At 29.5% G+C, this 26,442-nt stretch overlaps 5 protein-coding genes across 7 annotated transcripts in view; 2 read left to right on the top strand and 3 right to left on the bottom strand.

Annotated features, from left to right (window-relative positions):
* The window catches only part of LOC111686617, a 47,453-nt gene extending 37,395 nt beyond the window's left edge, over positions 1-10,058 (bottom strand). For all 3 annotated transcript variants that reach the window (XM_023448987.2, XM_046945102.1, XM_046945099.1), the window contains exon 1: positions 9,085-10,058. The gene's annotated coding sequence lies outside the window, so the exon portion shown is untranslated. The remainder of the gene's footprint in view (positions 1-9,084) is intronic.
* A 298-nt stretch (positions 10,059-10,356) lies between these two features.
* Positions 10,357-11,235, top strand: LOC111686615 (mediator of RNA polymerase II transcription subunit 11). The gene is made up of 2 exons (XM_023448985.2): positions 10,357-10,501; positions 10,561-11,235. Exons 1-2 carry the CDS (start codon positions 10,429-10,431, stop codon positions 11,037-11,039), a joined length of 552 nt encoding a protein of 183 aa, XP_023304753.2. The 5' UTR covers positions 10,357-10,428; the 3' UTR covers positions 11,040-11,235.
* Positions 11,236-11,593: 358 nt separating this feature from the next.
* Positions 11,594-13,276, bottom strand: LOC111686613 (nuclear fragile X mental retardation-interacting protein 1). Its single transcript, XM_023448983.2, has one exon. It carries the CDS (start codon positions 13,193-13,195, stop codon positions 11,615-11,617), a length of 1,581 nt encoding a protein of 526 aa, XP_023304751.2. The 5' UTR covers positions 13,196-13,276; the 3' UTR covers positions 11,594-11,614.
* A 2,177-nt stretch (positions 13,277-15,453) lies between these two features.
* LOC111686612 (la protein homolog) lies at positions 15,454-17,219 on the top strand. Its single transcript, XM_023448982.2, has 3 exons — positions 15,454-16,203; positions 16,576-16,908; positions 16,975-17,219. The coding sequence occupies exons 1-3, from the start codon at positions 15,568-15,570 to the stop codon at positions 17,185-17,187; spliced, it is 1,182 nt and encodes a 393-aa protein (XP_023304750.1). The 5' UTR covers positions 15,454-15,567; the 3' UTR covers positions 17,188-17,219.
* Positions 17,220-19,165: 1,946 nt separating this feature from the next.
* LOC111680065 (protein spire) overlaps positions 19,166-26,442 on the bottom strand; it is a 133,199-nt gene continuing 125,922 nt past the window's right edge. The window contains exons 14-19 of the mRNA XM_046949289.1: positions 24,846-24,993; positions 23,111-23,286; positions 22,652-23,044; positions 22,385-22,588; positions 21,943-22,322; positions 19,166-20,654 (exon numbers count right to left, since the gene is read on the bottom strand). Of these exons, the coding sequence (XP_046805245.1) occupies positions 20,444-20,654; positions 21,943-22,322; positions 22,385-22,588; positions 22,652-23,044; positions 23,111-23,286; positions 24,846-24,993 (1,512 nt within the window). The 3' untranslated portion in view covers positions 19,166-20,443. The remainder of the gene's footprint in view (positions 20,655-21,942; positions 22,323-22,384; positions 22,589-22,651; positions 23,045-23,110; positions 23,287-24,845; positions 24,994-26,442) is intronic.

The raw sequence follows: 26,442 nt of genomic DNA, 5'->3' as shown, positions 1-26,442 counted from the left end.
ATGCAAAGATCTGGCAACTAAAAGTGTTTCTTGGGGACTAATAAATATTTTAGAAAAATCTGACTCAAAAGGCAGAATGAAACCAATACAATGTTCTTACTTTTTCATCTAGATCTTTAAAAACATTGATCATTATATTTGCTCTATTCATGATTTGTAGTACTTCTTAAGAATCGCTTTAAATCTCCGCCCAGCAGTTCGCTCGGCCAGTCCGGAACTACCTTTTTAACCTAACATTTTGGATTATCCCTAGCCACCAAGTATCCAGGTGACTAGTTATTTTAACATGTACTTGTCCTTAGAGAAAATCAATCGTCACCCCGTAGACTACGAAGAGACCGCAAAAAGCTTAAGCTTAATGTTTACTCTCTCGCTTACAGACGGGTTACTTAAGTGACGATTGTCTTCACCATAGTTAACAAAGAGTACATCCGTGACGAAAGACGAAATAGTGAGAAACAAGTGTTTTCCTATGCATTGACTCTTTGTCGAACTGCTGGACTGATCATGAAAAACTGAAGCAGGTTAATCAATTGTGAGACTCTGACTTCTCCTCTAGAAGGATCATAAGGGAAATCTGAAGGTTTTTACAAAGATATAAGATAGCAACAAAGATCTTAATTTCTTGGAAAACTATAAGACTATGAAATATCCCATAAGAGGATCATAAGGAAGATTGGTATGATATCTATGAAGATATCGTGTTTCAGTAGATTATGGTAAAAAGAAAATTAGAAATGGGATCATTCGAACGATACGATACGTCCCCCTTCTATCCTAATAAATGGGTATACAAGACAAAAATGCTCTCAAATACTTTTTAATAGAGAACAAAATCATGTAATAAAATTTATGATTCTCCTGTAAGAGGATCAGATAATTTGGTAATACGGCTGGTCAGTTGGTTGAGGTTCCTTCGGAATCTATGTTGTAGTGGGGTTTAACTCCAAATTCACGGAAAGGGACGTTTGGTTAAACGATTTATGCAATGTGAAATATAATTGTATAAATGTTTCCGTTTTTGCGGCACAAACCACAGGGTAAGGCTTTGGATTAATAAAGCGTTATATTTCATCTGATTATGCAAAAATTGAGTATGAACTGATGTACTATTGGATATTTGATAACGATGGATGTGGAAAATTCTGAGTTGTTTTGATTTCTAATTGATGGTTGTGATATGGTAAGTTGGAGTGAGTGAATCTGAGTATTCCTAAATCTCTCCTTCATGATTGAGTGTATTACAGTTTACTGTAAAAGATACTCAACTTGTCACTGAAGGTGAAAACTAAAATAAGTTTTGGATTACCAATTATATCCTTAGATTATGTTGCCAAAACAACAGACCCATCTTAGTAGTTCATTTGTGCGGATTTAATATGTTAAGGAGTGCACTGGGGTGAGTCTTTAGATGTTGAGAATGTTTTAGGGTAATAAGCATACCTCATATAATAGGATTTGATATTGGCTCTATTTGGTGATTGCCTTTTCCTTCTCAGGGTATATATTGGACTTGTATCAACGGTGCTACTATGTCAGAGATAGATAGATAAATCGAATACTTGAGCAAAGTGCTGGTATATGCAACAGGTGGTGAGTTGTAAAAGAAGCTAGGTAGGAGATCTTTAACTTGATGTGCTTTAAATTAGGAACCTTAATGTATTATTGTGTATCTTAAGTGCCAAATAGACTAAACAAGCAGCTTGACAATCATACTTTTTTCATTCCAACACACACTACATAAACATTGCTCGTACAATCACCGATTTTTTAACCGATTTTGTGGACTTGCAAAGATATCGATAAATAAAGCCTGTTGTGTAGTGTATGAGAGTGTTTCGTGTTTGCACAAATGCTTGCGGTTTGTTTGATAAAAAAACAAAAAATTTTGGTTTTTACACAAACATATTGAATTTTTATCAATTTACATCTGTATCTTTGAAAGTCTACAAAAACGTGAACAAATCGGTGTTTGTAGTGTGTGTTGAAATAAAAAAGGTATGTTTTTCAAGCCGCTTGTATAGTCTATTTGGGCCTTTACTCAGAGTTGTATGCAATATTTGAAAACATCTAGAAATTAAATATTGTCCCATCAATATTTTTAAATGTCAATTTTTAGATACGAATCGCACATGGCATTCAATTCGATTAGAGTAGTCTAGCTTTATAATATTGAACACTACGGATTGCTCCAGAACCGAAGTGCCTGATACCTCCAATCGTAAGAGTAGTAGTACTACTCGAGTTCTTTCTATCTATCTATCGATATCGAAATTAAATGTCACTTAGTATCTTATCGTTCCTAAGACATATGAATTTTTTCCAGTTCAAAACATAGTCGACCATTTTTAAAGAATCACTTTAAAACCCTTTCCTATTAATCGGTCATTATATCGTATACTAAGTTTTATAAATTTAAAATCCCAATTCACATTCCATCTCTATGAACCCTGTATTTGCATAAAAATACATATACATATAATAAAACTCATAGAACAATTATAATTTTCAACCATGACGTCTGCCTTTAATTATAAACACTCAATTGTAATTATACATTTTTGTTATATTTAATTATGATTGGCTTATAAATTGTTTTCACCTTGTTCAAATGGTTTAATTAAAATTTTGCAATTGTTTTTAGTTTACTGTTTCGTAATTGTTTAGATATTGCTTAAATATTTTATGATAACTAAGTGATCGGTATTATTTGTTGAAGTTTTTTTATAATTTAGCACGTTTTGGGTACAAAATAAAATCAATAAATTGCTAAACATTTAAATTAGCTCTTGTGGTATATATTATAATTATAATTATTGTTCGAATTATATAGCTTGTCAATAAAAAAGAGCGATGTCTGAATCACCAAAATCAGTTTTAATTCGAATATCAATATTGAAAAGATCGCAGGATCTATTCGCTGATAAAGAATTTTAAGAATTAAAATTTAACAAATAAGTTTTAGATTGATAACTATCCATACGGCCCTAAAATGACGTCACTAATATTAAAAGCGTGTTATGATGGATTATATAATGATCTAAAATCACGTTCATGATAGATATTTAAAGAAATCCTTCTCAAAAATATTCCGCTAGAAATATCTTGTACACAAATTGCTTCGTGGGACTTAGTATTGACTCTGAAAAAGCAGTTTTTCCGATATACAGTTAGTAAAAGCTCTGACAACTATCGATCAAGCACATTAACACATTAACTTATACTCAGTTTAGTTTCTAATACAACTTATCGATTTTTCGAAATATTCCCTTTACAAACACACAACACAACAGATAATTTAATTTTTAATTTATGTGCAAATTAAAAATTGAATCAACTACAAAAAAAAATTTTATATTATTCAGTAGTATTTATTACACAGTGTCCAACTTCTGTTTACAAGATGAAATCCTTAGTTGGGCGATAAGAAAGCAAACAAAAAAGTTAAAAAAAAAAACCAATTTATTTTCTATTTTTGTCTGCCGTACCATATAATATGGACGTATAAGAATGTATTTGCATCGTGTATGTACATGTTTGTGCATAATTTATTCATGATTTGTTCTCGTAATACCAACAGCTATAAATATTTCTATAACCCTTTTTTATTGAATTTATATTTGTATACCATTTGTTGATATTCTATACGTCAGCTACACTAGACATCAGAAATTATGGTCAAATTATGGAAATATCTTTCGAAAAGCTATTGTTTGAAATCACATTGCTTAAATATGCACTGGGCGAGAACTTTCTTTCATCTAAAAGAAACTTAGAATACAGAATAGGCAATAGACTAAATTATAGTCTAGAATATGGATTAGACTAGACTACTAGTCTATAGACTAGACTATAAACTACACTATAGACCAGACTATAGAATAAACTGTTGAATAGATTATAAACTACACTATAGACTAGACCATACTACTGTAATATAGTATGACTATAGACTATAGACAAGCCTATAGACTAGACTATATACTAGACTATAGACTATACTATAGACTAGACTATAGACTAGACTATAGACTAGACTATAGACTATAGACTAGACTATAGACTAGACTATAGACTAGACTATAGACTAGACTATAGACTAGACTATAGACTAGACTATAGACTAGACTATAGACTAGACTATAGACTATACTATAGACTAGACTATAGACTAAACTATAGACTACACTATAGAATAGGCTATAGACTATAGACTAGACTATAGACTAGACTTTAGACTAGACTATAGACTAGATTTTAGAATAGGCTATAGACTAGACTATAGACCAGACTATTGACTAGACTATAGACTATACTTTAGACTGGACAACAGACTAGACTATAGACTATACTTTAAACTGGACAACAGACTAGACTATAGACTATACTTTAGACTGGACAACAGAATAGACTTTAGAAAAGACTACAGACTATATTAGAGAGTAGACTATAGACTAGACTATAGGCAAGATTATATATATGGACAACAGAATAGACTATAGGCAAGATTATATATATGGACAACAGAATAGACTATAGAAAATAATACAGACTAGATTATAGAGTAGACTATAAACTATATTATAGACTAGACTATAGACTTGATCATAAACTAATCCTTACAATGAACTAGATTACCTCCTAAAACTTTAAATTTTCTTTAATATCGTTCACCAGTGTTAAAGCTCCTGAACAAATAAAACGTCAGCAAATAATAAAAGAAAAACAATTTACATTGCTATTGATATACATATATTCTGAGAACTGCAAACTAACAAATACTTATACAAATTTTGTGGCAAATAAATGAAACAAGCAGTACCTACATAGATATTTATTCTTGATACTAAGATGTGCATACGTCTACGAGTCCGTGTACGAATATTGTAATCTGTTGACATCTGTTGATAGAACATGTTGAAATGAGCAGAAAAAAGGAAATATAATAAAAGACAGTGAAATAAGCGTCACAGCCATTTGATAGAGATGCAGACACAGTTACGCCATTTATTTAATGGGGTGTCATGTCAATTGAAACTTTTCATTAAACCACTTTCTTGCATCACAAATTACTTGTTGTGTTTATTGTATTGCAGTTTTATTTAAGGATTAATTTTCATTATTTCTTTAAAAAAAAAAATGAAGAAAAAATGTTTTTCATTGAACATACATATTTTAAAAGCAGATTAAAAACTTTTGTTTTGATCTTAAAACAAATTGTTAATTTAAAATTATACAAATTAATGAATTGAATTCGAAATGCTTTAATGGCAGAATGCTCTAAGATCTACGCCATTCTAGATTTTTGCAAACTTGAAAATTATTATTATATTTGTCGACGAAGAAGTGATCGATAAATTAATAAATGACCAAGATATTCATTACCGAGGCCCGAGTCATACTCGGCCTAAGATTGTCAATCCAGTGACATCTGTATCAACCGAAAGTCTTTTCCCCGAGAAAGAACAATCGGCCAAAGTCGAAAAACACCCAATTTCATGAGGATCTAGAAAAGACAACTTATACAAAATCACCTCAGACTGAGTTCTTTCATAGCAGTACATACGCTGCAATGAACAAAATAAAAGATATAACTGACGAATTGGAATAATTACGTTAGAATCGTGACCGATATGAAAAGGACAAGAGTTACCCGCACATTTGTCAATGTTATAGGGTAATCTGCGAATGTTTTCGCTGCTGTACAGAAGCTATTGAGACATTTTTTTAATTATTTACCTTTATTTTTTATTTTTTTTTTAAATTGAGGTTAAGTAGTATTTTAAAATTGTACAACTCTACTCGGAGACCGTTTTCTCTGTTGTTGTTGTTGTAACAGTTCGACTGTGGTCGATAGTTCTTTCCTGGCGCAAAAAACTTTCGATTTAAACAGCTGTCTCTGGTTTGACATTCTTTGGCAGAGTATGACTCGGGAAGTTTCAGAACGTAGATCCAATTGTCGTGGAAAAGACCGTTTTTTTTTTCTGTAATCTAGACAAGTCGAACATTGTATTCTAGATTATCTTGATAAATCTATATAATAGTAAGATATTATTTCTATTATTTTTCTTACCTACACTTACCTACATGTCAAGATTCGAATATAATCTAAAATTTTCACAAGAAACTCTAGATCGATATGTAAGCACTGTGAATGTACTATTTATTTATATTTGTATCCCCGGGAGTAACATATGAACACATAACACACAGTCTATCGAATATTTCGATGATTTGAAAGGAAAAACACTTGCGTTAAAGTTATTTTTTAAGGAGACCTTATATGGCGGGAAGGGTCTACTAAAGGCCGATCCTTTTAAAATTGTACAGAGAGATAAGGTTCCAATAAAACAGGTTCCAATAAAACTATAGGTATATGCATGTTTTAAATAGTTCAAGTTATTTTATGAGGATGACCTTATATAGGGGATAGGGTCAATTTACGAAAAGATCTAGGTTTCTATTAAAAAGCCAAGTATACACATGCCACTAGACAACAACAGCAACAAAAGCAGCAACAGCATGCTTCTCAACAGGCTGCCACCGCTGGCCAACAATAGCAGCAACAAATGGCTTAACAGCAGCAGCAACAACAGCAATCCCTTCCCATAGTTCAAGTTATTTTATGAGGAAGACCTTATAAAGGGGGTAGGGTCAATTTACGAAAAGATCAAGGTTTCTATTAAAAAGCCAAGTATACACATGCCACTAGACAACAACAGCAACAAAGGCAGCAACAGCATGCTGCTCAACAGGCTGCCACCGCTGCCCAACAACAGCAGCAGCAAATGGCTCAACAGCAATCCCATCAACAAGATTCTAGTAGTTCCCAAAACAATTGGATATTCGCTCCGGAACGACCCGAGTCATACTCCGCCAAATGGAATTGTCAACCCAGCGATAGCTATATCAACCGAAAGCTTTTACAACAACAAGATTCTAGTTCAGCGGGAGGTTCTAATGCGAATGCAGGCGGTGGTATTATGCAGCAAGATGTATCAATGCAGCAAAGTGGTGGTAATTAAAATGTTTGTTTTTTTAACTAAAGCTTGTTTTCTTTATAAATATTTGCAAAATTTAGGCTATTTGTTTCTAACTCTATATGCATGTTTTAAATAGTTCAAGTTATTTTATGAGGAAGACCTTATATAGGGGGTATGGTCAATTTACGAAAAGATCTAGGTTCCTATTAAACGTGTTTATGCCGAAATTCCCCTTCATTTTCTGAAGGGGAACTTATATGAGCGCTAGATAAAATTGTTGACCAATAATACCCATTTTCAATACCAAATAACCTCCATGAAATAAAAACTTCTGTGCAAAATTTAAGCTCTTTAGTTGTTCACGTTTAGACTCTATCGTGATTTCATTAGTCAGACGGAGGGACATGGGTAGATCATCTTACAATTTAATAAGGAGCTAGGATATACCTATATGTTTTAATGGATCTTAGAAGAATATTTCAATGTGTAACAAACGGAATGACAAAACCAATATACCCACATCTTCTTTAATGGTGTGTTCAAAAAAATAGGAGTGAGACAGAAAAATAATTGTGCAGCTTAGTTTAAAAAGGAAAGATTTAAAGAAATCAAATATTTTTTCACGATATTTATTTGTTTGGTGGTATTAACTTTTTTTGAAATCCATATCCGATTACGACTGATCAAAAAAAATAGGAGTACGGTATATTATCTTACCTAAGTTAGATTAATTTCCTTTATTCGTAGTAAATATTTAATATATGATATAAAACTGTTATATATAGATGATTTTGAGGTCAGTTCACAATTATTTCCTTTAAAATCCTGAAAGAAAATGTCATAATTGACGAAAATGAAATCTGTTCAAATATTCTGAAAATTAAACAAATATCGCCAACAAAATATGAAAATTCTCATGGTAATCTCATTAAAATACTTTTTTAATACTTTAGGAAGTCAAATATTTTAAAATCTCTCATAAAAAAAACTTTTCATTTAAAAATTATAACAGCTTCCCATAAGCGCTTATCATTTTTTTAAATTAATCACATTAGGGCGCCCCAAACTAGTGAAACTAAGCCAAATAGTAGATATTAAACATTGTGATCAATATTCAGTTTGTTCAGATTAATTTTTAAACAAATCCTTTTTAAAAGAAATAATTTCAGACCATAAAGCATATAATGAAACCCATTAAGTTTGCCAAGTAACACATTTAGAGGTGGTTTCATAAATGAATGAATTTTTAATGCATGAATACGGCAACAAATTATATTTTTAAATCTAAATGAATATTAAGCTCTAACCAACTTTCAAGAAAGTTGTATAATAGGAATGATTCATGATGGGTCTTGACAAAAAGGGTATGGTCTAATAAATTGTAAAATGGTATCGTACCCCAAATGTTGTAGGTACACATATTAGTCCAAGATATGCTCTCATATTCCCAATAAACAAATTTGATAAAATGGAGGTGTTGTCGTATAAAAATACTTTTCATTCTAAATTGGTAGAAGCTCGTTCCATAGGAAGTAGGCCATTACATGATTGTCGACATACTTATTCTAAAAAACGTTAAAAGACCTCGCGTATAACATCTTTTAAGGCTTTCTGAATAAATTACTCTATATTTGTTGATAATGGGCTACGTCATGTGTCATCAAGCCCCTCAAAATCGTTGTCGGAAGGACATTAAGTTCCGGAGTTTCTTATATCCAAATTCTTAAATCTTTACAAAAATGACTGATATTGTACTGGCACACATCAATTAATAATATTTTAGATGAAAGTGCTTTCGTTTTTGTTTTTATTTTAAAAATATTTGAACTTAAATCGAATACTCCTATTATTTTGAACAATAGATTTTGTATATAAATTTAAAAAAATATATATTTTTTGATATAAATTTCTTCAACATTCAAAATAACGATTATAAAAATTAGAGAACAAGTTAAATAAATAAATAATAAAAATATTTAATTAAAAATGTAAATCTTTCATTAAAAAATTTATCTTTAAAATTTTTCAAAATTTCACTCCTATTATTTTGAACACAACTGTATGTACATATGTAGAGTAAAATAATAAAATATGGACTTACTTTTATGGAGTTGAATTGCTTCTCCTATAAGGCGCTTTAAATTTTGATTTGATTTATATAATGTTTAACGTTCTTAAGTATTCGATACCAACAATTGTGTATTGTATTTGAAACACTTCAATATTTGTATTTTTTAAAATCACTTAATATTTCTTTTACTATATTTATGTAAATGTTTGCTTTATTTATTTATGTATGTTTTCTTTTTTTTTAATTAAAAAACATATCTTTCACACATAAAAAAATATTGAAAACCAACACGGGCAGTAAAATATAGAAATCAATCAACAACAACTATTAGTTTTTTTTTTTTTTTTGTTTTTTATTAAATTATGCTTTTATATTATTTGTCGTTTTAGAATTCGTTGTTGTTAGTTATTGATATACGCTGCACAATATTTCTAGTGGGTTGATAAATGTTTAGATGTGTGTACTGCATTTAACATAAAAAATAACACAAAAAACAATAAATTTATTGTAAATTTTTTAGTTTATTGTAAAGTTTTTCTTATTGTTAAGACGTTTGCTGCGTCAGCCGCGGCAGAGCAGTCGCTATGTTGTGGCATCAAATAGGAAAGAAGGAAAATTAAACAAACAAGCAACACTTTTTTTAATATTTATTTTTATGCACACATCAGCCAGACAGACTCAGGAAAACAGCAACAGAGGCAGCAGCACAAAAGTTGCAATGTTAAAAAAAAAGTTATATGAAAAATCTTCAAGATTTTCTGGCTTTTTTCTATCTTTGATGAGTAATTTTTTCACACTTTTTCCAACTCAAAACACTTGATTTTGTTGTTGTATTTTTTAAAAATATATAATTATATATACGCTTTAACTTCTGCGTTTACTTTTGCACATATTTTTCAAGAAATTATTTAACTATTTTTAGAAAATATTTAACAAAAATAAATTTTACAAAAACTACACACAGAAGAATGATCCGAAGAAGTCGACTGCAAAACCGTATTTGACAGAAATTATTCATACATGGCCGTTCTCAGTTGAGTAGTGTAAAAACGGCCAGGAGGAGTGTCATTTTATCATAAGGGGAACAGTATGGTAAATAAAGAGGAATTTTTATATAAAATTAATAATAATCTACAACTGTATTATATTTTATAATGTTTAAAATTCGTATTGTTTTCAATCATTATGAATTAATTTTTTAATATTTATATTGTCATTGAAAAATTATTGTTCTTTTGTTTCATTTCATTGTTCCTTTTTTCCCATATTTATATTTGACTTGGTAACCCTATAATTTATGATTGACATTTCTATGTAAACAAACAAATTTTGCAATTGTTTTATTATTGTGTATAAAAAATATAAAGAAAAAACATGAATCCTTTAGAAAAAATCCATGTTTTAGATGAAATTGAAAAGGAAATAATATTATGTCTACAAAGTGCCGGTAAGTTATTTCCTGCAAATATATTTTACTGTACCTCGTTTATTTTACCCCCTTTTTAGGTTTGGCACTTCAAGAACTAAGCAAAGAAAAATCTTCACAGAAAAATGCCGAAACCCAGACACAACAATTCACCAAATCCCTGTCAAATGTGGAAATGAAACTTAGCGAACAAATCAATTATCTAACACAAGTATCAACAGGTCAGCCTCATGAGGGTTCTGGTTATGCCTCAGCTAAAGTTCTACAAATGGCTTGGCATCGTATATCTCATGTAAGGTCTAGAGTTAGAGAATTAGAGGAGACAAAAGCCAAGTATACACATGCCGCTAGACAACAACAGCAACAAAGGCAGCAACAGCATGCTGCTCAACAGGCTGCCGCCGCTGCCCAACAACAGCAGCAGCAAATGGCTCAACAGCAGCAGCAACAACAGCAATCCCATCAACAAGATTCCGGTTCAGCGGGAGGTTCTAATGCAAATACAGGCGGTGGAATTATGCCGCAAGATGTAACAATGCAGCAAAGTGGTGGAAATTAAAATGTTTTTTAAACTAAAGCTTGTTTTCTTTATAAATAGTTGCAAAATTTAGGCTATTTGTTTCTAACTCTCCGACACCCAATAACATCCTGCAAATCTGTAAATTCTAATGCGAATACAGGTGGTGGTATTATGCCCCAAGATGTAACAATGCAGCAAAGTGATGGAAATTAAAATGTTTTTTTTTTTAACTAAAGCTTGTTTTCTTTATACATATTTGCAAAAGTTAGGATATTTGTTTCTAACTCTCCGACACCCAATAACATCCTGCAAATCTGTAAATAAACAGTTACCAAGCTTATTACAGTGGTCTGTCAATACCAAATAATTGGTGCTTTGAAACTTCTTGAAACATTTAATAATGACAAATTGGGTGTCTTTTTTTACTTTCAGTTCTGAAATCGTTTAGATCCTTTTCGTTAACAATATTGTCCTGCGCTCAATTGTATACATTATTAATAAAACTCTCAAAGTTAGAAATTTATTTTTTTTTCTTTTTATTTCTATTTTACCACAATATTATTTGTTTCTTTAAACTAAATAGTTCAACAAAATATTTTAATAAACTAATATCTTTAATCAGGCTTTTTTTGATTATTTTGACCAATGCCAAAGTAATTATTTTCAAATACATAACGTACACACTGTAACAATACGTTTCTCTCATGTCTTATATCCGTTTCAAGTAATTTTTCCAACATAGTGTTTTGTTTACGCAAACGAGCCTTACGATAATCTAAACCTGTTTTTCTTTTAACTGCTTGTCTTGGTTTAGTTATACTAGGCGATGTCTCCGTTTGATTGTTTCGCTTTTCTGCTGTTTCCATAGTAGAAGTATTATTTGGATTGTTTAACGATTTAACTGGATAGTCTTGTATACTTCGTTGTATGGGTGTCTCTTCAGGAGCTTCGTCGGAAGAATTGTCCTTAGGGATAGAATTTTCATTTACGCCTTCTATAAGATTCGTTTCATTTAAACGCATGTTGCTATCTGTTTTAACTTCGTTAATATCATTAGTATTGTTAGCTTGCTGTGAGTAAGAGTTATCTTCTGTTGGTATTTTTTCGGAGATATCTTTATTCTGTACTTTTTCGCTACTTACTTCAATATTCTCCTTTATAAAACTACTAATTACAAGTTTATCGTTTTCAGTCTCCGTAATATCAATTTGATCTATTAGGCTCTTACCACTAACACTTTCTTTTTCTTCCGATTCGTCATTATCATCGTCCTCATCATCGGAACCATACATTCCAACTAGCCCAAATAAAGCATTACTTGTTACCAACTTCTTCTTATCATTAAAATGTTTATAATCCTTCATTTGACTAGTTCCTGTAAACATTTTTATTCCTCCACATACAAGATCATTTTCCTCTTCCTTCTTTTCATTATTAGTTTTAGCTATATTTTGTACATTCGGTTTAACTTCTTGATTGTTTTTATTGTTCTTTTGATTACGTTTATTTTTATTGCGATTTCTTTTATTATTTTTCTGGTTTAATTTGCCTTTTTCTCTGGGCTTTTTTTCCTCTACAGCATTAACATTTTCCGGATCATTGGGTTGTGCTCGTTTTCTATCGTTCGGTTTACCAAAACGATTTTTATTCGCCTCTAAACGTTCGCCACGTTTTTGTCTTTGCTCTTGTGCTTTTTGCTTTAACAAAACGTTTGCTAGTGTAGGATACCTTTTGCGTCTTTCATCTCGCCAGGCAGCTATTTCCTCTGGCGTGCTAAGCTTTTTAAATTTATCAAATAATCCCGAGGCATGAAGTGCATTTACATGTTTATCCATTACCGAGGGATGACCTTTATAAAGACAGCTCGCAACTGGACATTTTTCATGTTGAGCCCGATGGCGTTTTAAATCTTCCATCGAATTTAACTCTAATTCACAAGGCTCACAGTATTGCTTTTCCGGAGGTGGTGGTGAGTTGTCCGTTATAGTTGATTTATCACTTACAACTCGCTGTTGCTGTAGATACCTGGGTGGGACTGTTGCTCCATGCTTACCATACATGGGTGGCGGTTGTTTCTCACGTGGTAACAGTGACATACCCGAAGGAGTAAGAAAGTGTGGTTTTGGTTTGCAGGCATCTTTAGCATTTTTATTGAAATTTGGTGAGGGTAAAGTAAATTTAAATGGTTTATCCATTGTATTCCAGCTTAACTAATTATTTTTTATTTAAAACAGCATGCTTCACGTTTGTTTGTTTTGATTTCTTTGTTGATATTGCCGTATTTAGAAAAATATTGTAATTTCAAAATGGTTATACACAAATTGATACGGCAACTTCTCACTGTTTCCTTCAACACTGTTTCAATAGATATTAACGGATTTCTTATTTTGAATATATTAACCCTTAATATCCTGATTTTTTTGTTTAAGCGGAAAAAATTAATGTTATAAAACCTACATATCTAAGCAACTTTTGTTCTACTTTCCTGAGTGAAAACTATCTATTTGGTTCCTAGAGAAACTACCAGGCACCCGGATATCCAAATTATAAATATTATAAAACTTATTTTCAAGCCAATAAGCAATTTCGTTATTATTGAAGAATATTATATTGGGATATAAATACATTATATAAAACAGATTTTTTCTGATATGATTTCATGCCACATTTTCAACATCTAACTATTGCTCGGGATAATATTAATAATAATTTGGATTTTTTCATCGTGGTATGCCATATATTATAAATTTTGGTAAGAGAATTATGTGAACTAGGTGAATATTGCTAGTTGCCAATGAACAAACATTGATTGTATTTATCAATTTTTTTTTTGGTCGATGTTTTCTCATTTAAATTAAGCACAAGATTTCATCAAGCCATAATAGACTTTTGGCACAAATGATACGCTCCGTTTTTAAATAAATCATTCAAAAAACCTCCCAAAAATATCAATTTATATAATCTTGACCTTAAAGAACCAAGAAGAAATTTTCAAAAATCTCTCTAAATAAAAAAGTTAAGTCCCTTTTTTCTGTTTCAAGTTTTATCGTTTTATAACTAAAACGTTTTGCCATAATAGACCATATAATAGACTTTTGGCACAAATGCTACGCTCCGTTTTTAAATAAATCATTCAAAAAACATCCCAAAAATATCGATTTATATAATCTTAACCTTAAAGAACCAAGAAGAAATTTCCAAAAATCTCTCTAAATAAAAAAGTAAAATCACTTTTTTCTGTTTCAAGTTTTATCGTTTTATAAATAATTTTTTTTTTTGCCAAAAGTACACAATATAACAAAAGTATTTTTTTAATTAGCCGCTTTCTTTATAATAGCGATCAAAGAAATTAGTGCCGCTTGTAATTAAAAACATTTCAAAAGTCATAACATATAGTTGACAAATATTTAAATAGAAGAAAACTTATTTTTTATTATTTGGTTTCTGGCGGTACCACCAGGTTATTAGGGGTTAAGATATTAATTGTATTTGATCATCAAATTAGAAAAAAATTCTTAAAAGAGGGCCAAATAAACAAAGTTTAAATATTTTTTTAGACATAGAGTTCTATACCCGTTTAAAATAATATAAAACTCGTTAATATGTTAATTAAATCTATTTTATGTAAACATGATTTCTTGTTATCACAAGACTTAGAAGTTACAGACATTAATGCAAATATATTATGTTTCTTATCTATTCGATAATTTTTTAAATTATGTATAACATAGGTCCTTTTGTATAGCTTCAGTATTGCTGAAAAGTTTCTTTAGTTTTCATTTGCATACAAATATTATAAAGAATAACATATTTGTTTAATATTAATCTTTTTTGTCAAATCTCATGTAAACTTCACAATAATATGTTTAAAGAGTTTAATTTTATAAAATGTAAATTAATTTTTATTTTTATTCAGTGCTTGAATAAAAATAACAAAACTTTTTAGATGTTATCTCGGATTTATTCACACATTTCCGTTATTTGTGAAAGGATTTTACTGATTTTAAATAGGAAACTTCTCGAGAGCATGTCTAACAGAATTATTGAAGAAATTATATTATAAAAATATCCTTCCAACGAAGGTTAAGGGTTTGAATATAAAAAACTTTTTAAAATCCACAAAAACTAAAAATATATTTTTTGGAAAAAATAACGTTAAATTATTAACATTTAACAATAACTTTTATAATAAATCGAAATAGCTGTTCCCGATTATTATTGACTAAAAGTACTTCATATTCATTCATTAACGAATCAAAAATATTTGATACATTTATTTTTAAACTGTAAAAATAATAATTTTATTTTAATTTTAACTCATTTATAGTTACAAGAAACAAACGGCAAGGAACATATGCTTTAAACCTTTAAACCACATGGCTACATTACAAATTAGTATTCCCATACTCTGGCAGCACAGTGTGTATGTGTCATTTTCGTTTTGTTGTCAAATTTTCGGCATTCTTTTTTTTAACGTGCTGCTGTACTGATTACACGTGTTTTTCGAAGCCATTCATAGTTTTCTACTTAAAAAAGTATTAATTAACATAAAATAATTGCATAAAATATGGCCGATGTTGTAGAGAAAACCGCCGAACAGGTTGAGGAAGTTACCAAAGAAACTCCCGTCGAAGAAAAGAAGGCCGAAGAAGAGACAACCGTCGTCGTCAAAGAAGCCGCCACCACCGAAGAAAATGGCTCAGATGTTGAAAAGAAAATCATACAGCAAGTAGAATACTATTTTGGTGATGCTAATTTGAATCGTGACAAATTCCTTTTGGAACAAGTCGGCAAAGATGAAGAAGGTTGGGTACCCATTAGTGTGCTCTTAACTTTCAAACGTTTGGCCGCCCTCAGCACAGATTCTAATGTCATTGCCGATGCCATGATGAAGTCTGACAATGGTTTGGTTGAGGTCAGTGATGATAAATTGAAAATTAGACGTCATCCCGAAAAGCCCATTCCTGAACATAATGAGGAGAGACGTAAGGAAATTATGTCACGTACTGCTTATGTTAAGGGTTTCCCCTTGGATGCTGATATCGATACATTGTTGAAATTCTTTGCCGACTTCGAGAAGGTCTCCCATGTCAATATGCGTAAATATTTGGATAAACCCTCGAAAACTTATAAATTCAAGGGCAGCGTTTTCGTTACATTCGATACTAAAGAACAAGCTGAAAAATTCATTGAGGAAGCTAAGGTATGTTGATTTGTTGGTGCTTTTTTATGGGTTTATATTGTGGGTGAGAAAATATGGTGCGATATGGTGATATTTCTGTTAACCGAATTTCGCAAAATGACGAAATAAATATTGTTGAATGATCTTAATAGAATTTTATATTTTGAAGTGAAGCATTTATCCCTCGATCTGTTTATGTGGTCGATTAACAAAAGTATTTTATTACTTAAAAAAAACAAAGTCTATTGAGAAATTGTTTATATGCTAAAGCTGGACCCAATTTTATTCAAATTTATATTTCATATTAAATATTGCTAATGATTGTACTATAATTTTAAAAGCTATCTTTTTCTCATTTTGTAATAAAATGTTTATTCTTTTTCTTTCCCATAGCCTGAATTCAAAAATAACAAATTGATCTGCAAATGGCAAGAAAAGTATTTGGAAGAGAAACGTGAAGAACAAAAATCCAAATCCAACAAAAAGAAGGAAAAGAAAGAAAAGGAAGAGGAAAGTGCATTTGTTTTGCCAAAACGTTCCGTTTTATACTTTGAGGGTGCCAATGAAGATGTAACCAGAGAAGTTATACGCGAGGCTGTTGAAAAAGTCTCGACAGATTATGATATCGCCTACATTGACTTTAGCAAAGGTGAGAAAGTAGGACATGTACGTTTTACCGAAGAAGATACAGCTGAAAAATTCCTGGAAAAATTGGAAGAGAAAAAGGTATTTACTTAACCGTGAACCATAATAACTAAATAGTTTTATTAATAATATTATTGTGTATTACAGCTTAAACTTAAGGATGATTTATCTCTCGAAGTCCGCACCTTGACTGAAGAAGAAGAAAAAGCTTTCTTGGCTAAGGCTGTTGAAAATATGAAAAATCGTCGCAATCATTTCAATCAAAAGAAGGGTGGTCATCACCATCATCATCATGGCCGTAAACGTCGTGGTGGCAATAATGATCGTAATGATGAAAAGAAAGCCAAATCTGATGATTAAATTTCATGTTCATACAATCTTACCCACCAAAACAAAAACAAAATACTTTTTCATTTAACACTCCTCCCTAATTATTTTTATATAACTTTATATATAGAATATTTTCTACGAAAGAAAACAAAACAAAAAAAAAAAAACAAAGTCTGTTTTTTATATAAACATTAGTTTATAATTAATTTATAATTTAAACAAAAAAAATATTAACAAAAGAAAGTTTTTTACTTTTAGTTTTGATGTCTACTATTATTTCTCAATGAATATATTTTCGTGATTTGTAAAAGAAACTGTTTTCTTTTTAAGAAAACGTACGGTTTTTTAATATTATTAAGAAAGTTTTTGATCTTTTTTTTAATATTAGTATGAGTATAAATTAAAATATTCTTAATTTATAAGAAGTTTATCTTTGTTTTTATTGATAAAACAGTTTATGCAATTAACAAACAAAAAAAAAATACAATATGACTTTAATAAAAAAGAAGAGTTCTTAAAAAATAACTTAAAAAATATATCGTTTTGAGTTTTATTTATATTTAAAAAATTATTTGGAGTTTTTATAAAATCTTATCATTGTCGGTATTTGACAGTGAAAGACGAAAAGCGAAATTCAATCCCAGCAAAAAGTTACATGACAAATATGTTGTCTAATCAGAGGTACAATTGATGACGAAATGGTTCGATTTAGGTGAAACATAGATAGATTGATAGATAGATAGATAGATAGATAGATAGATAGATAGATAAATAGATAGATAGATAGATAGATAGATAGATAGATAGATAGATAGATAGATAGATAGGTAGGAAGAGAGATAGAAAGATAGATATAGATAGATAGATAAATATATAGATAGATAGATATATATATATATATAGAAGATAGATAGATAGATAGATAAATAGATAGATAGATAGATAGATAGATAGATAGATAGATGGATAGATAGATAGATAGATAGATAGATAGATAGATAGTCAGATAGATAGATTGATAGATAGATAGATAGATAGATAGATAGATAGATAGATAGATAGATAGATAGATAGATAGATAGATAGATAGATAGATAAATAGATAGATAGATAGATAGATAGATAGACAGATAAATAGATAGATAGATAGATAGATAGATAGATAGATAGATAGATATTCGTTTAACTTGATCCATAAAGAAAACTTTTCGAACAAATGCGGTTAGATTCTATAGAACCAGTTCTGATGTTGTTAAGATCGCACATAAATCTCAACAACAAACTGTGCAAATTTTCCTTTTTCCCAGGTAAATAAAAACAATGTTTTTTTATGTTTTTGATTATTTTTGTTTTTTTTTTTTATTTTTTTAAGATTATTGCTTAAATTGCTGTTGTTTTTTATGTAATTTTCTTTATTTTTAATAGATATTTAAATATATTAATATTTGTTTTATTTAAGGTTTTGTTTTCAACAATATATTTTTTACTTCTTTTTTTATAACATTTATTTTGTTTTGTGTTTTCAACTGCATTTTCAAATTCTTCTTAATGTTTTGTAATGTTTAAATGGTTTTGGTATAATATATGTATAATAATAATAGAGTTAATTAATTTAATTAATTGTTTGCAAAACATATGTATACAAATATTAACATCAAATTACAAATATATAGTTCTTGTTTTTTTGTTGGTTTGTTTTGTTATTGATAGTATTTATGTTTAATATATGTTATAATATTTATAAAATGAAATTTCTTTTGTTGGTTTTCTTTGTGGTAATATAAATGCAATTAAAATTAATTTTTTAAATTAATTATAAAATGCAAATAACATTAATATTTAAATAAATGAAGATGTGTAGATGTATATAATAAAATTAATAAACTTAAGGGAAGTGGATGTATAATTAGAACTTAAGAACATTATGTATAACTTAAGGGAATGAAATTTTACTTAATTGTATTGTTTTATAGTTTATATTAAAATTAAACGATATTAAGGTTTTGTGGTTTAAAATTTAATAAATGATTTATACATATTATAAGAAGTTTATAAATCATTTATAAATTTTAAATTTATACTTATAGCTTAATTATAAAATAAAGCGGGTGGGATGGGGTTTAAAGTGTTTGTTTATGTATGAATTGCAAATTGTAAGTGTTGAAAAACTTAAATTATTAAAATTTAATTAAAAAAAATATTGGTGTCTCGTTTTTTATGTTATTAAAGGCTTATTTATAATAATTTATAATAATAGCTTAAGAAAAATATAAATATTCATTGTTTTTTCTTTTATTTTAATTATAAATTTTGATGTAAAAAAACTTATGATAAACATAATCGTATTGTTTAAAGTTTAATATCTTAATAGGAATTATAATTAGCAAATTATTAATACTTAATTAAAACAAAACTATAAACAAACAAAAAAACTATAGAAATAAATCAAATGTAGATTTTTGTATAATAAAAACAATGAAAATTAAGGTCCTTTTAGACAAAAAATTAATCAAACTTCACATAAAATTAAACAGAAACAAATTAAACGAGAGCTTTAACATAAAACTAATATTAAATTAAAATCCAACAGAAAATTTTTTCAAAATATTTACTAAACGTTTGCAAATAATGTGCGTTAAATTTAAACAACTCTTTTTGTTTCACATATTCTTCAAATTAAAACATTTTTCATTTGTTTTCTTTTTCTCTTTCTCTTTTTAAATGATATGAACTTATAAAAACATTTAAAACAAAAGATAAATTCTTAATAAGAAGACTTTGTTTGTTTGTTTGTTTGGATTATTATTAAATTCTTGTTAATATGTAATTTGCTTCTATAAAGTTTGTCAATAATGTTTATCTGTTTTCAATTGATCAATAAATTCTTATATATATAAATAATTATAGACAAATTACGCATACACTATTAGTTAGACGTTGTTTTTACACACACAAGATTTAGAGACACAATTAAAGGTACAAATTAATTACGTACATATACATACAACTTCATACATACATCATACTACACAGAGATTTTCCTTAACACAAACTGTTGTATATTTATGTTTAATAAGTGGGGGGGAGTAAAAGGGGACAGACATATCGTTCTTTTATCTAGTAAAACTCAGTTATAGTTTATATTAATTACTAAAAGTTCTTTCTCTTTCCACCCATAGTCTCAGTATGATTACTTTAAACATTTTGCTAATAAGCTTTGCTTAGCATTTCTCTTCTACTTTAAATAAACACACATTTCCTTAGTAGCTGTATTCTCGGCCGCTCTTCATTTCCATACAGGCGATAAATCAAGTGTGAGATTCTTAAGGGTTCGATTGCGAGCCGACGAACGTTTTTGTTTGGCTGATCTTGAAATTTCCATAACAAGACCGCGACAGTCATTGCAAACGGGCACCAATTCACCGCGCATTTTTTCTTGATCTTGACTCAGTTGAGTGCCAGAGGAGGAGAGTGTATAAGCTCGGGAAAATTTTGTTCTGTAAAATGGAAAAGTAAAGAAATTATGAATTGTTGTTAAGAAACAAGTTGTTAAGCTTGTATATATATATATATATATATATATATATTATATATAATATATATATATATAATATAATATTATATAATATAATATAATATAATTATATATATATATTATATATATAATATATATATATATATATATATATATATTTATATATATATATATATATATATATATATATATATATATATATAATATTATATATATATATATATATATATATATATACATATATATATATATATATATATATATATATATATATATCTATCTATCTATCTATCTATCTATTTATCTATCTATCTATCTATCTATCTATTTATCTATCTATCTATCTATCTATCTATCTATCTATCTATCTATCTATCTATCTATGTATCTATCTATCTATCTATCTATCTATCTATTTATCTATCTATCTATCTATCTATCTATCTATCTATCTATCTATCTATCTATCTATCTATCTATCTATCTACCTATCTATCTATCTATCTATCTATCTATCTATCTATCTATCTATCTATCTATCTATCTATCTATCTATCTATCTATCTATCTATCTATCTATCTATTATATCTATCTATCTATCTATCTATCTATCTATCTATCTATCTATCTATCTATCTATCTATCTATCTATCTATCTATCTATCTATCTATCTATCTATCTATCTATCTATCTATCTATCTATCTATCTATCTATCTATCTATCTATATCTATCTATCTATCTATCTATTTATCTATCTATCTATCTATCTATCTATCTATCTATCTATCTATCTATCTATCTATCTATCTATCTATCTATCTATCTATCTATCTATCTATCTATCTATCTATCTATCTATCTATCTATTTCTATCTATCTATCTATTTATCTATCTATCTATCTATCTATCTATCTATCTATCTATCTATCTATCTATCTATCTATCTATCTATCTATCTATCTATCTATCTATCTATCTATCTATCTATCTATCTATCTATCTATCTATCTATCTATCTATCTATCTATCTATCTATCTATCTATCTATTTATCTATCTATCTATCTATCTATCTATCTATCTATCTATCTATCTATCTATCTATCTATCTATCTATCTATCTATCTATCTATCTATCTATCTATCTATCTATCTATCTATCTATCTATCTATCTATCTATCTATCTATCTATCTATCTATCTATCTATCTATCTATCTATCTATCTATCTTCAAATTCCACTTACTTTCTATCCAATGTACTGCTGTTTGAATGTGGTCTGGAAGCAGGACTATGTACAGGCAAACTGCGTGGTCCTTCCATACTACGTGACATAATACTAAAATGTCGATTGTTGGCATATTGATTTTCTTTACAACTGTAACCACCATTGGCCATCATCGCCGACGATTGCTGCTGCTGTAGTTGTTGTTGTGGATGATGATGATAATTGATGGTGGTACCAGCCGTATATGATGTTGTCATTGCGGAAGTATCGTGTATAGCCTCAACTGCTTGACCTGCAGCAGCAGCATCAACACCACCACCGGCCAAAATACCGGGAGTGCTCATATTTGATCTTTGGTGTTTAGGAGATGATGGTGCACTGCCCACCGAATTGCGAGCCTAAAAACACGAATATTATAAATGAAATATAAAATATGGTTTTTAATACCAGCATCACTTACCTTACGCTCTGCCTCTGAACCCATTAGTCTTTCAATCAAAGACTTAGGGAATGTTTCATCTAAAATATTGCCCGTCGATGAAGAGTGCACGTAGCGGGCATGATGAGAAGGTGAGGGTGTACTCGAACCAGCGGGACTTGCTAATAATGAGGGTGATATTAAAACAAGCGGAACATTGCGAAAATGTTCAGAAGGTATACGCATCTAAAAGAAATGAACACATTAACTTAAATAAAAAAAAATAATTTCAAATGATTTCGCTCTTACCTTGGTATAACATTTGGAACATACGGTACGTTGACATATTTTACATTGTATACCCCAGGGACCAAATATCGAGAACCTTGTACGCAGGCATAAAAAACAAATTTTACGCTTTTCAACATCCTCCTTGACACGTATACCCACGGGAAGACCTTCCAGTTCGGCTTTTGTCATAACCGAACGAATGTGTACAATCTCTTCCAGCGTAAGAGAAAGACGATCATCACCACGTTCGTTCCAGGTCTTCTCATCCATAAAGGATTTGTTCCACGGGCCAAGTGAGGACGAAGAATTGCTCATCTTGTTAATATCCTCATTATTAGGACTTTGTGAACGTTTTAGTTGTTGTTGTTGCTGCTGCTGATGTTCTTGCTGTTGATTGTAATTATTGTGTAGCTAAAAAAAAGGAAATTAACTTTTTGATGAAATCTCATTTTATAGAAATTGAAAATATCTACCAACCTGTTTGGCTGTGCTCACATTATCACCGCCAACATTCTCATGCACATCCGATTGCCGTGAATCCGGTCGTGAGGGTGGCATTGAATGTGTTTCATCGAAATTACTCTGACAGCCGACAATGGTATGACGTCGTGCCGACACCCGTCTAGACTCGCATTGTGTGGCCAAGTCATAAGCTAAAGAAATTTTGTAATATTTTCAATTTAATAAGAGTTGTAAATTTAAAAACAAAACTTTTTTGTGATGTACTATTTATGCTTAACATGTATGGACTAGTGAATATAATGTAAATATATGACATTTCACAATTTTTTTTTGAAATCGGATGAATAAAATTACCGTCATAGATCAAATGAATATAATCTAAACTAAACATAAAGACCGGTGGTAGACCGGAGGTGGTGGGTTCGATTCCCACCTGAGGTACTTGTTAAGGAGCGCACAACAGGCCCGATCGAGGCCTAGGTGTATTTCTTCGGATTTGATGTATATTGATGTACATCCTCATTTCAAACTAACTAACTAACTAAACAACTAACTAACTAACTAACTAACTAAAAATAAAGATGCAGACTTGAATTTAGACTAGACTATTGTCTGATTTATAGAAAAGACTATGGTCAGGATTTTAACAAGATTAAGGGATATTGGAGATATGAGTCTAGGCCTTACACAAGACTCTGGACTACAGACAAGATAGTAATCTGGACTATATTTATGACTATTAACTGGACCATAGATAATGCTTTAGACTAAACTATAAATGAGATTATAGTATGAACTATAGACAAGACTATAGTATGGACTATAAACAAGACTATTGTCTGCATAATGGGCAAGTTTATATATAAAACTATAGGCGAGATCGTATTCTGGTATATATAGACAAGACTACAGTCTGGACTAAAGACAATACAATAACCTGGACTAAAGATAAGACTATAGTCTGTACTACAGATTAGACAATTGTGGACAATATAATGTTCTATATACAAGACTATAGCCTGTATATTAAGATAAAATTGTCTGAAATGTCATTTAAACTATATTTGTATTAATTAAAATTGTAAGTATTAGTATTAATTAATCATGCAGGAAAACGTTTTTGTGTAATAATGATGATTAAGCTTCCAAGCTTAAGTTTGAACGAAAAAAGCGTTAAATGTAAATGATACGAAATGGTAGAAAAAAATGTAAAACAAAAAAATAAATGAATACAATAAAACTAAAGGAAATTTTCCATTTGACAGACAGCCATACGCACACACCCATAACCATCCTTAAAAGGAAAGCAATTTTTATTATATACAATATGCGGGTTAAAGAAAAGTAGTGTTAGGAGAAGAAGGATAGAAAAAACCCAGAATGTTATAGTTAGTGTTTGTAGTTGTTGTGCTAAATGTTTGTTGCTATTGCAGTGTTGTTTTGAAAATGAAAAGTTTTAAATAAAAGGCAATAGATTCGAATTGTCAGACTATAAACAGGAGACAGAAAGAATGATTGACACATACACATGGGACGGACAACAAACAACAACATACTAGAAGAGGATGTATTTGTTTATGTTGTTGTCTAGTATTTTACGAAAATGTTTTTTTTACTTTTGTTTACATTCTCATCTCTAAATGACTCTGACTGATTGAATGGATTTTACATGTATAATTTTAATTTTTAAACATTTTTTTACAAAAAAGAGAAATTGTGTAAAATACATTTCTTTGTTTGGCATATTTACATTCTAAGGCGTTGTCAAAGAATCTATGATATTCATCCTGGTTATAGGGATCCTCTGTGTAATTTTCAGACATCGCACGTTTGTAGTAGACACATAGTAGTAGTGACAGTAGTAGTAGTAGTAGGTAGTAGTGGAGTAGTTGAGGTAATTAATTTGCAAGGACCATTATTTTTGCGATTTTTGACATTTACGTTTTGTTGTAGCAAATTGTTGATATTTTTGTTTATTAAGTAGATTTAGTTAATAGTAAAATCAAAACAACTACTTTAATTTCACAGTATGTACAATAATTATTTAAACAATAGTTCTAAAATTTTCAAAATCATGCTTTAAAAAAGGACCCTTTTAGTTTTTATGTTAAACTTTAACTTTTAACCAAGTTTAGTATAAAAGCTTTTTTCTAGCTTTAAATCAACGACTAGTTTAATAATATATTTTTTTGTTCATTATGCTTTTTATTGTTTTTTTTGTATAAATATATTTATTTTAGGTTAGGAAAACTACTTATTTTTACAACTATCAACCAAGCAAAAAAACCCACATTACATATTAAATGCCTTTAAAAAGAAATTAAAAAAATAAACAAAACAAAATAAAAACAAAACAGAATTAATAAAATGAAAGAAAGAAATTAAATTATAATTAAATAAAATAGAATAAAATTAAAATATAAATTTCCAAAAAAAAAGGAAAACAATAACAAACTGTACAGTGGTAAACAAAATATTTTCACTGAGAGAGGTTAGTATAATTAATTTTCAGAAAAATATTACTTATACCACCTGTGTTCCAAAAATTTTTGGTAGGTATGAATAAGTTTTATCCCAATGGATTTAAGACTATAATCTAATTATAAATGAACAAGAAAATAAACAAAACTACTGCTCAGACTAAGGATAGCACTTAAGACAAGACTATAGTCTGGACTATAGACAAGAATATAGCCTCGACTATAGATAAAACTATAGTCTGGACTATAGGCAAGACTATAGTCTGCACTTAAGGCAAGACTGTAGTCTAAACTGTATACAAGACTATAGTCTGGACTAAAGGCAAGACTATAGTCTAAACTGTATACAAGACGATAGTCTGGACTATACACAAGATTATAGTCTGAACTATAGGCAAGAATATTGCCTGTACTATAGATATGAGTATGAACACGACTTTAGTCTGGACTATAGACGAGACTATAGTTTGAAATATAGACAAGTCTATAGTTTGGAATATAGACAAGTCTATAGTCTGGACTATAGACAAGTCTATAGTTTGGACTATAGACAAGTCTATAGTCTGGACTATAGACAAGTCTATAGTCTGGACTATAGACAAGTCTATAATCTGGACTATAGAAAAGTCTATAGTCTGGACTATAGACAAGTCTATAATCTGGACTATAGACAAGTCTATAGTCTGGACTATAGACAAGTCTATAATCTGGACTATAGACAAGTCTATAGTCTGGACTATAGACAAGACTATAGTCTATACTATAGACAAGACTATAGTCTGGACTATAGACAAGACTATAGTCTGGACTACAGACAAGACTATAGTCTGGACTATAGACAAGACTATAGTCTGGACTGTAGACATG

This window comes from Lucilia cuprina, chromosome 2, assembly GCF_022045245.1.
Source record: "Lucilia cuprina isolate Lc7/37 chromosome 2, ASM2204524v1, whole genome shotgun sequence".
In the NCBI taxonomy this organism is placed as follows: domain Eukaryota; kingdom Metazoa; phylum Arthropoda; class Insecta; order Diptera; family Calliphoridae; genus Lucilia; species Lucilia cuprina.
The sequence above is the reverse complement of the archived record's forward strand: the minus strand, read 5'-3'. Positions and strand labels throughout refer to the sequence as shown.